Source organism: Mustela nigripes, chromosome X (assembly GCF_022355385.1).
Source record: "Mustela nigripes isolate SB6536 chromosome X, MUSNIG.SB6536, whole genome shotgun sequence".
Lineage (NCBI taxonomy): Eukaryota > Metazoa > Chordata > Mammalia > Carnivora > Mustelidae > Mustela > Mustela nigripes.
In genome coordinates, this window is record NC_081575.1 from 20,444,356 (window position 1) to 20,455,187 (window position 10,832).

Genomic DNA, 10,832 nt, shown 5'->3' on the forward strand with positions numbered 1-10,832 from the left:
TATAGGTCCTTACAGGCTAGTTAGGGCCTCTGGATTTGGAATGGAGAGGGACAGTTGCATTGAATAAATCCTTGCTTTTTAAAACTTACCAATTAAGGGGCACCTGGGTGGCTCAGCCATTAAAACTTACCAATTAATCCATGTTCATTGTAGAAAATCAGAAAATGCAGATGAGTAAATCACAGCAAGTAAGTCCCTGTAACTTTACCTCCTGGATTTCACCATGGTTTTGTTTTTTTAAGTTTTTATCTAAATTCACCATTGTTAATGGTATGATTTGTAGTCCTCCAGACTTGTTCCTGTGTTTGTTTAGATGAATATATATTTTGTATTTTTAATTGGAAATAATACATGCCGTTCAGCCTCTGATTTTTCACTCGATTGTCCATATTTTTCTATGGCTATGCGAGTATTTCTTTTTTTCCTGTTGTGGTAAAATATACCTATTATAAAATACACTGTCTTAGCCATGCTGAAATGTAGAATTCAGCGGCAGGTAGTACATTCATGTTGTTGTGCTACCATCACCACCATCCATCTCCAGAGCTTTTCATCTTTCCATGCTGCAGGTGTTTCTCTAACATATTTTTTACTATAGGCCTTGGCTTTTATCTTGCAGATCAAAGGCTCATGGACAGGGAAGAATCGTGTTCAGAATCCCTATAGCCATGGCAACATTGTGAAGAACTGCTGTGAAGTGCTGTGTGGTCCCTTGCCCCCCAGGTACTCAGCGGACTAGAAGATTCTGGGATTCTTGGGACAAGCAGTTCAACCTGATCCTATTACCTGGCCTGATGAATCCTTTTTTTTTTTTTTAATTAGAGAGAGAGCAAAAGTGGGGTGGGAGGGGGCAGAGAGAAAGGTAGAGAGAATCCTGAAGCAGATTCCCCGCTGAGTAGGGAGCCTAACACGGAGGCTCGATCTCAGGGCCCTGAGATCATGACCTGAGCCAAAATCAAGGGTTGGACACTTAACTGACTGAGCCCCCCAGGTGCCCCTGATGCATTCTTCTGACTGTGGTCTTTTGGGGTCAAATGGGCTTTCCTGGGGATTATCCCTTGTGCCGTATCTACATGGACCGCAGACCACAGGGATGACCTTTTTTTTTGAAGGGATGACCTTTCATTCTTATTTGTTTGTTCCCTGCCTAATGTGGTGTTCCCTGGTCTGTTGAAGAAAAAAACCATGGAAGACAGGAGGCATGTGCTAGGAAACACTAGGCTGCTAAAGGGCAGGTTCATGTTTTCTAGCACACACAGAGGTTCTGGTTGGGGCAGATGGGTGGAGGGGTGAGTACAAAGTGCTTTATTAATGGTCCTCTCTCCTTCAGTGTGCTGGACCGAAGGGGTATTTTGCCACTGGAGGAAAGTGGAAGCCGACCTCCCAGTACTCAAGAGACCAGTAGCAGCCTTTTGCCACAGAGCCCAGTAAGTATTCCTGACCTAACAGCTGAGTCAGTGATAGAAGGTGTAGGCTAATTTATACCTTTGAAATATAATTAGGCAATTTCATGTCCAGTCATTCCAGCTTCACTGTCTCTGCTTCTGCCCTGACATTGTCTTTAGATCTTTGTGCCCTTGAGGTGGATTAAGAGCTAATCATTTCTTAGACATTCTGTGCCAGTCACTGTGCTAGGTGCTAGGGATATGCTGGTGAACATGACAAACAATGTCCCTGATCTCAAGGAGCTCATTGTCTAGTGGGGATGTGAGACAAGAAAATATGCCATTGCTCAATGTTATGAAAAGTGACTTGAGGAGGAAAGCATTAAAGTGCTGTCAGACCTAAGACAGGGGTGAGGGCAGTAGGTTTGAGTTAATGGAGGGGTTATCTTGGTAGAAGGGGGCTTCTTCCCTGGCATACGCAGATGTTGTAGAAGATCTCCCAGTTCTCTTGCTCAGGATATGCTTTACAAAGTATGTTCCTAAAAAGTTACTATTTGACATTTCTTTTTAAAATTTATTTATTTATTTATTTATGAGAGGGAGAGCACAAGCAGCGGGGAGGAGCAGAGGGAAAAGCAGACTCCCCACCCAGCGGGGAGCCAGCCGGATGTGGGGCTGACCCTGGGATCATGACCCTGAGATCATGACCTGAGCCAAAGGCAGATGCTTAACCATCTGAGCCGCCCAGGCAGCCCTTGACATTTCTATTTTTTCATAATAGCTTTATTGAGCTATAATTCACATATTATAAAATCCCTGTTTAAAGCCCCTTTACCAGTAGGGCCTGTCTCGTAAAGCCCCTTTATGGCTCACTGTAGCATATTCAGAGTTGTTCAATCATCAATTGAATCAATTTCAATTTCAATCAACAATCAATTTTAAAACATTTTCATGATCCCTCACCAAACTACTGCACCCATCAGCAGTCACTCTCTCTTTTCTTTCTAGTTCCCCCAACCCCATCCTTAGGCAACTATTAATTTACTTTCTTTTGCTATAGATTTTCCTCTTCTGTACATTCCATATAAATGGAATTACATCATGTGTGGTCATTTATGTCTGGCTTCTTTTATTTGACTTAATATTTTCAAGGTTCCTCCATGTTGTTTCATTCCTTTATATGGCTGAATAATATTCCCTTATATATATGGATAATACCACATTTTGTATTTACATTCCACCTTGGGTTCTTTGCATTTTTTGGTTATTACGAATAATGCAGTGATGAACTGTCCTGTGCAAGTTTTTGTGTAGACACATATTAATCATTTGTCTTGGGTGTATACCCAGGAGTGAAATCACTGGGTCATGTAATAACTCTATATTTAACCTTTTGAGTACCTGGTGGACTATTTTCCAAAGTGGCTGCACCTTTTTGCATCCCCTACCGTGAGTGTATGAGGGTGTCAGTTTCTCCACATTCTTGGCAACGCTTGTCATTATTTGCCATTTTGGTTCCAGCCATCATAGTGGGTGTGTAGTGGTATCTCATTATGGTTATGATTTGCATTTCCCTAATGATGTTGAGCATCTTGTGAGCTTATCAGTCGTTTGTGTATCTTCTTTGGAGAAGTGTCTATTCAGATCCTTTATCCATTTTTAAATTGGGCATTTTTTTTAATTATTGTTGAGTACCAAGTGTTCTTTATATATTCTCTGTGTTAGTCCCTTATCAGGTATATGATCTGTGAATATTTTCTCCCATTCTGCGGGTTGTCTTTTCACTTTCTTGATGGTGTCCTTTAAAGCAGAAAAGTTTAAATTTTGACGTAGTCCAATGTATCTATTTTTTTTTCTTTTGTTTCTTGGGCGTTTGCTGTCAGATCTAATAAACCATTGTTTAATCCAAGGTCACAAAGACTTATGCCTCTGTGTTTTCCAAGAGTTTTATAGTTTTAGATCTTATGTTTAGATCTTTGATCCATTTTGAGCTAATTTCTATATATGGTGTGAGGTAGGAGGTTCAGATTCTTTCTTTTGCATGTGGATATCCAGTTGCCTCAGTATCCTTTGTTGAAAAGACTATTTCTTCCCCATTGAATTGTCTTGGCACCTTTGTCAAAAGTCAGTTGACTGTAAATTCAAGAGTTCGTTTCTGGAGTCTCAGTCCTATTTCACTGATCAATATATCAATTCTTGTGCCAGTATCACACAGTCTTGGTTATTGTAGTGTTGTAGTAAGTTTTGAAATTAGGAAGTGTGAGTAGTACAAATTTATTCTTTATTTATTCAATTGTTTTGGCTGTTCTGGGTCCCTTGAATGTTCATATGCATCTTAGGATCAGCTTGTCAATTTACAAAGAAGCCAACTGGAATTTTGATGAGGATTGCATTGAATCTATACTTTATTTTTGGAGTGTTGTCTCTCTAGTAAGATTAAATCTTCTAAACCATTATTAACATGGCTGTCTGCACTTTTTTAGGTCTTCTTTAATTTCTTCAACATGTTGTGTTTTTCAGAGTATAAGTTTTTAAATTTTATTTATTTATTTAGAGCGTGCACATGAGAGTGGGGGGAGGGGCAGAGGAAGAGGGAGAGAAAATCTCAAGCAGACTCTGTGCTGAGCACAGAGCCAAATGTGGGGCTTCATCTCATGACCCTGAGACCATGACTTGAGCTGAAATTAACAGTCAGATGCTTAATCATGTGAACCACCTAGGAGGCCCTAGTATAAGTTTTTTTTTTTTTAAGTTTTATTTATTTACTTATTTTTTTAAGATTTTATTTATTTATTTGACAGACAGAGGTCACAAATAGGTAGAGAGGCAGGCAGAGAGGGAGAGAGAGAGAGGCGGAAGCAGCCTCCCTGCTAAGCAGAGAGCCTGATGTGGGCCGTGATCCCAGGACCCTGGGATCATGACCTGAGCTGAAGGCAGAGGTTTTAATCCACTGAGCCACCCAGGCGCCCCCAAGTTTTATTTATTTAAGTAATCTCTACACCCATCGTGGGGCTCAGACTCTTCTCCAACTGAGCCAATCAGGCACCCCCAGAGTGTAAGTTTTATACTACTTTTGTTACATTTATTCATAAGTATTTTATCCTTTTTGGTGTTATTGCAAATGAAATTATTTTCCTAATTACATTTTTGAATTGTACATAGGGAGTATATTCAGCTGATTTTTATATTGATCTTATATCTTGAAAACTTCCTGAACTTGTTTATTCTAATAGATTTTTAGTAGATTTGAACATTCTTTTCAAACAGAATCCTACTTTTATTTTTATTTATTTATTTATTTATTTGGAATCCTACTTTTAAAAAAGTGACTGATTTCTGTAAAGTAAATAATTGTTCTCTACTTTGCCTTTCCTAAATTTTCAATTTTCTTTTTTTTTAAGTAAAGCAAACTCTTGTTTATATATTACTATCTCATTTTGAATATAATTTTTCTGATGAATCTGATCTTAAATCATAACAATCTAAGTTAGTGACGCTAAGTTGAATGTAGGACAGGGTAGTATTTTAGAATCGCTCAGGGGGCATTTCCAACCACATATACCATCTGAAGATTTTGCCAGCCTACCTTGTTTGGTTTAGAATCACTGTTCTAGTGAGCTGTGTGTTAGAGGGGATAAAAAGATTGAGAACCACTGGGTCAGGCCTCGTTAGATAAGTATGTTATAACATTCTGTTGTGAAGGTGCAGGGGTCCGGGTAATTATTTGTGCCTCCTTTTATTATTATCATGAATAATAATGGAAACATCTATCCACGACAACGAAGAAGAAAACTCACACTTCGGTTGAATTCTGTTGAGAAGACTGTAGTTCAGTCTTGGTTCAGAGTTTGCTTGCCAGAGGCTACGTATCTGGAGCATCAGTCTGGTTGATGGGTTCAGAGGAAGAGTTCAGTATCTATGTATTATCTCTGTTTGGATTTTGAGAGCTTTGGATTGATTTTGATACGTTCTCCTTCTCAGGCCCCAACAGAACATCTGAGCCCAAACGAGATGCCGGAGGACACCAGCACTCCTGAAGAGATGCCACCCCCGGAGCCCCCAGAGCCACCACAGGAGGTGACTGAAGCTGAGAAGTAGCCTATCTATGGAAGAGACTTTTGTTTGTGTTTAATTAGGACTGTGAGAGATTTAAGGGGAGAAGATAAACCTGAGACAGAGAGCAAGTGAGCTGTCCCTTTTATTGTTTTCCTTTGGTCTTTATTCACCCAACTGCACACTGGCATTTTCTTGCTGCAAGCTTTTTTTAATTTCTGGACTCAAGGCAGTCACAGAAGATGTCAGTCACCTCTGGTAACTGGACAAATGGGTCTCTGGGGCCCCGGCACTGGCTTTCCATGGCCTCAGCCACGGAGTCTCCTTGGACTCCCTTGTGTTTCCTCCAGATCCCAGCTCTCCTGCTTGGGATCATTGGGCCAATTCTGGGGTTAAAGGTTCTTGAGACCGGCTCAGATCCTCTCAAGCTGCTGCATGTCCTGAGTCCAGAGACAGTCACAGACAACCCTGACCAGGGAATCCTAATTAGATCCTTGGGGCCTTCAGAATTGAAGAGGCTAGAGAGTGGGCTGGGAGGATGCTCCTGGCTACAAAGTGCCAACATTGCCAGCAAATCCTTTCAGGAACGGGGCAGGTAACTTCCACTTGTATTTATTCATGTAGCTTCTCCTTTGTCTCCTGCCCACTCTCTAACACCCAGGCCCCACTCTTCCAGTTAGATATATGTAAGTAGTTACTGTAGAGATAACAATTCACATTTCTTGTAGACTGTCCGGAAACTTTTTAATACCTGTGCCATCCTTAGTAAGAATTTATGAGATGCCAATGGCATGGCCCCGTGCACTCTTTGTCTCACCTCTCCTCCTTTCTCGTTAGCCCCTTTTGTTTTCCTTTTGACTCCTGCTCCCACTAGGAGCAGGAAGGGCAGTAATAAAAGTCTGCACTTTGGTGGTTCCTTCTCCTCAGAGGAAGCCGGAGTGCTCACTTAAACACTACCCCCTCAGACTCCCTGCGTGAGGCCTGTAGAGGCCCTGAATGCACAAATGGGGAAACCAAGGCACAGAGAGGCTCTCCTCTCCTCTCCTCTCCCCCTATGTCCCCTCAAAAAAGAAAAAAAAAGAATAACCAGTACTTCCATTAGGCCTCGGCTGAGTGAGGAGGGAAAGCCCAGCACTGCTGCCCTCCAGGGTAAACCCACTCCAAGGCCTTGGCCCACCTCGGGCTTGGTAACCACACGGGGGCTTCCTCCAAGCCCCGCTCTTCCAGCACTTCCACCGGCAGAGTCCCAGAGCCGCTTCATCCTGGGGGTGGGCCATGGCCCCCAGTCAGCTCTGCTCAGGACCTGCTCTATTTCAGGGAAGAAGATTTATGTATTATATGTGGCTATATTTCCTAAAGCACCTGTGTTTTTCTCTTTCTAAGCCAGGGTCCTGTCTGGATGACTTACGGGGAGGGGGGGGAAGTGTAAACCAGAACTTTTAATCTATTTGAAGGTGATTAAACTGTGTCTAATGCAAACTGCCTGCCTCCTCCTTCCCCCTTCCATTTCAAGAACCACCATGAGGTTGTGGATGTCTGTGTTGGGGTGGGGGTGGGGGTTGAAGGGGTTGCTTGTTACTACCCATACTTCCATTTTCTAGGGGGCCCTTGTGTTGAAGAGATAGCTCCCAAACTCTCCATTGATCTATACCACATTCAGACTGAAGTTTACCTTATTCCAGGCTATGAGAAAAGGGCTTTCAAGGCAATATACAGTGTTAACAAGATTGGGAGGGTCAGAGGGGATTATATTTACTGAAAAATACCTGTTCTTTATTAGGATATTGTTTTTATGCAGAGGGATGCTGTTAATTGCAAATGAGTCTTGGTTATTGAAGCAGGTTCATCAGGGCCTCCTCTTGGAAATACTTTGTTAGTGATCTTTTATAAGTGATGGTATATATTTCTTTTTAAATGGTCTAAAGTCAAGACCCCAACCAATGCCTATCTCACCCTTCCTAGCTAGTTAAAATTAATGAAATTTGGCTGCTTCCAGATTTTTCTGTATGTCTTCCTATTTTCTTTGTTAGCAGGGGTTGAGTGTAATAGTCCTTAGGGAGAGACTGGCTCTGACGGACTCAGATTCCTCTCCTATCTCCCTCTACTTTCCCATTGTTTTTGTGTATCTTTCAGGTTTACCCTTGTAGTTAGATTTTAGTTAGTTCAAAATAAGGCCAAGCCTCAAGAGTTTGGAAGTTGTTAGGTTTTTCCAGTTAACCTGACACTCAGATGAACCGCTTTTTAGTCAGTTCTCAGCCTACCCTGTCTCAGCCCATCTTTTCTTTTGGGTTAGGACAGATTCTCTCCTCACTCAACTTAACCTCAACCACTCTTCTGCTGACCCTGAGGTCTGTCAGAGCTTTCTCTCTGAGATGAAGGGTAAACCTGGAGATCCCTTATCTCTAGTGTAAAATCAGTTTTTTAAAAGTTTCTGCTTTTTTCATACTCCCTGCCCTCTTTATTTCCCTTTATAATCCCTCTGTATTTAAGGCCTTGGCCTGGAGATCTGTCCCATTCATACCACGTACCAGCTGGGACCTAGTCTGAGTGATGGATCACAGAGGGGATTGAAGAATTGGTTCTTCCCTGGGGAATAGGCCTTAAATTGTTCACTCTTTTCAATACCTGACATTCTTTCCACCTCTCCCCTTCCTCTCCATCCCTTAAGTTTCCTATGTACCCCACCTCCCCAGGCCACGGTGGCTGGCACAGATCCAAAACCCCTAAGGAGTGGTGGGATTTGGCCATTTGGGACCATTTCTTCATGTCCATTTGGCTCCGGGGGCCTTCCTTGCCCTAGCAGAGAGTGTCATCTCCCCCTTCGCATTTTTTCCCAGTGGCAGATGTGGGTTCTAATTCTGTAGCAGCTAAATTCCATCCTTCCTGCCCTGCCCTTCCTGCCTTTGCCCCTAAGGTCCCTTTTCCTACTGACCAAATCTCTTTACCTTGTTGCGGAAAAAAAAAGTATTTTGTTTTTAAATCTATTTTCTAACTTAAATGCAATTTAATATGTAAAACTCTGCACTTCTGTGTGAATCTACAAATGTGTATGTGTGGTAGGTTTTTCACTCTCTGGTATTTCTTAATAAAGAAATCTTTCTTTTTGGGGTGAAGCCAATTAATGAAGGAGACTCGAATGGTTTTAGAAATACAGGGATGTCTGTTTCTTTGTGCTTCTGCCTCACGTCTTTCCCTGTGCCTAGTGTGAGTGACCAGCCCGTCTCCCACCTTTTGACCCCCTTCCTTTGAGAGAGCCCTCAGCCTGGTGGGGCAGGGAGAGGGACCTGTCCTGTGTCTGGTACTCCTCTGGGACTACTTAGCTTGGCGCAAGTGGTACCCTTGCAACCTAGCATCCTCTCTCTCCCCATGGCCTAGCCCTATTAGTCCTCTTCTTCCAGCTCTATTCATTTAATACTTCTGAGAATGGGGCCAGGCTAGGGATAATCACCAAGGGATCACAGTGAATGGTTTCAAAAAACCGATAATTTGCCCTTATGCTTGGTGCTACTAAAGAAGAGCAATGCTTTCAATAAATCTAGAAGCATCTGTATCAGTTTTAAGAATACATTCTAGGGGTGCCTGGGTGGCTCAGTCGGTTGAGCATCCGACTCTTGGTTTTGGCTCAGGTCATGCTCTCAAGTCGTGGACTATGCACCCAGCAAGAGGTCTGCTTGGGATTCTCTTTCTCCCTCTATCCCCCCTGCCACATGAGTGCGCTCTCTCTCTCTCAAAGAAATAAATAAATCTTTTTTTTTAAAAAAAAGATTACATTCTAGGAACCACTTGCTATTTTTAGGCAGTAGGGTTTAGAAATAGTATCAAAAGCTTAAACTGTGAATATCATTACTTTTAAAGGATGCAAGCCCAACTCACAAAAAAGAGAGTCATTGTGAATTTCATAATTTGGATAAATATGAAGTGGGAATGGGAACTAGAAATCTGTATCTGTAAATTTTCAAATGTCCTATAGGACATCAGTGTAAGTGGGCAAACCTGGTGTAATTAGTTTGGCCTGATTACTTTACAAATCAACACAAAACATGTTTTTACAATTTTATTTATTTTTTAAAGATTTATTTATTTATTTGAGAGAGAGACTGAGTAAGCAGGGCTAGGGGCAGAGGGAGAAGGAGAGAATCTCAAGCAGACTCCCCACGGAGTGAGGGGCTCAGTCTCACTATCCTGAGATCATGGCCTGAGCCCAAATCAAGAGTTGGATGCTTAACAAATGAGCCACCCAGGTGCCCTTGTTTGTACAATTTCAGTATACACACTGAATTTCCAGGAATGCAACAACTGTATAAATGGAGAGAAGATGGTATTTTATTTAATTCAGAACTTTAGCGAGAGTTGTGACTTTTGAAAATCATGTCACCAACACAGTGCCATTCATGGATTTTTAAGTCGCCAGTGCAATGTACCTGTATTTGTCTTTCTTTGTAGCAATTGCATTCACAGTGAATCTACGTATGTAAGTGGAAGCCTCTGACTGCTTTATTATATCTTTTAGTATAGTCTTGCCCAGGTATTTGCATATTGAAATATATATTATCTTAAACAAACTTCCCTTTTTTCTCCTTTATATTATAATAGTGTATTACATTACTATTCTGGAAATTATGTGTATAAGCAGGTAATATTACCTATGAAAGTCATTTAAGGGTGGCAAAGGGTGCGTCACAAAATATTGTATCTACCATGGAGGATTGGGGCTGATAGGGTTGAGAACCACTATATTATGTCAAAGATTCCTTTCTACCTCTAAATATTTGGAAAACCCAAAAAACAAACAAACATCCCCCTCCCCTCACACCCTTAATGTGCTTTTTAAATTTAAAAACAACACATGCTCATTGTTGAAAATTGGGAAAGTATAAGAAAGTAAGATGATTTTAAAAATTACTTATAAGGGGCACCTGGGTGGCTCAGTGGGTTAAGCCTCTGCCTTCCGCTCAGGTCATGATCTCAGGGTTCTGGGATCGAGTTCTGCATCGGGTTCTCTGCTCAGCAGTGAGCCTACTTCCCCCTCTCTCTCTGCCTGCTTCTCTGCCTACTTGTGATCTCTATCTGTCAAATAAATAAATAAAGTCTTTTAAAAAATTACTTATAAACCCATCACCAAGATATAACTGTTAATGTTTTAATGTATTTCTTTCTAGTCTTTTCTCTGTATATTTAAGTTAAGTAAACTCTACCCCAACATGGGACTCGAACTCCAAACCTGACATCAAGTCTCATGCTCTATTGACTGAGCCAACCAGGTGTTCCAGTATGCGTGTATATTTTTAAACATAATTGGAATTCAACTATAGACTTTGTAATTCTGCTTTTTTAAAAAAAGATCTTATTTATTCACTTGACAGACAGAGATCACAAGTAAGCAGAGAGGCAGGC

General features: G+C 41.4%; 1 protein-coding gene across 2 annotated transcripts in view; it reads left to right on the forward strand.

The window, feature by feature from the left end:
- The window catches only part of ZDHHC9 (zinc finger DHHC-type palmitoyltransferase 9), a 35,634-nt gene extending 25,634 nt beyond the window's left edge, over window positions 1-10,000 (forward strand). For both annotated transcript variants that reach the window (XM_059386240.1, XM_059386241.1), the window contains 3 exons: window positions 620-723; window positions 1,331-1,427; window positions 5,367-10,000. In XM_059386240.1, the coding sequence (XP_059242223.1) occupies window positions 620-723; window positions 1,331-1,427; window positions 5,367-5,483 (318 nt within the window). In that variant the 3' untranslated portion in view covers window positions 5,484-10,000. The remainder of the gene's footprint in view (window positions 1-619; window positions 724-1,330; window positions 1,428-5,366) is intronic.
- Window positions 10,001-10,832: the final 832 nt, after the last annotated feature.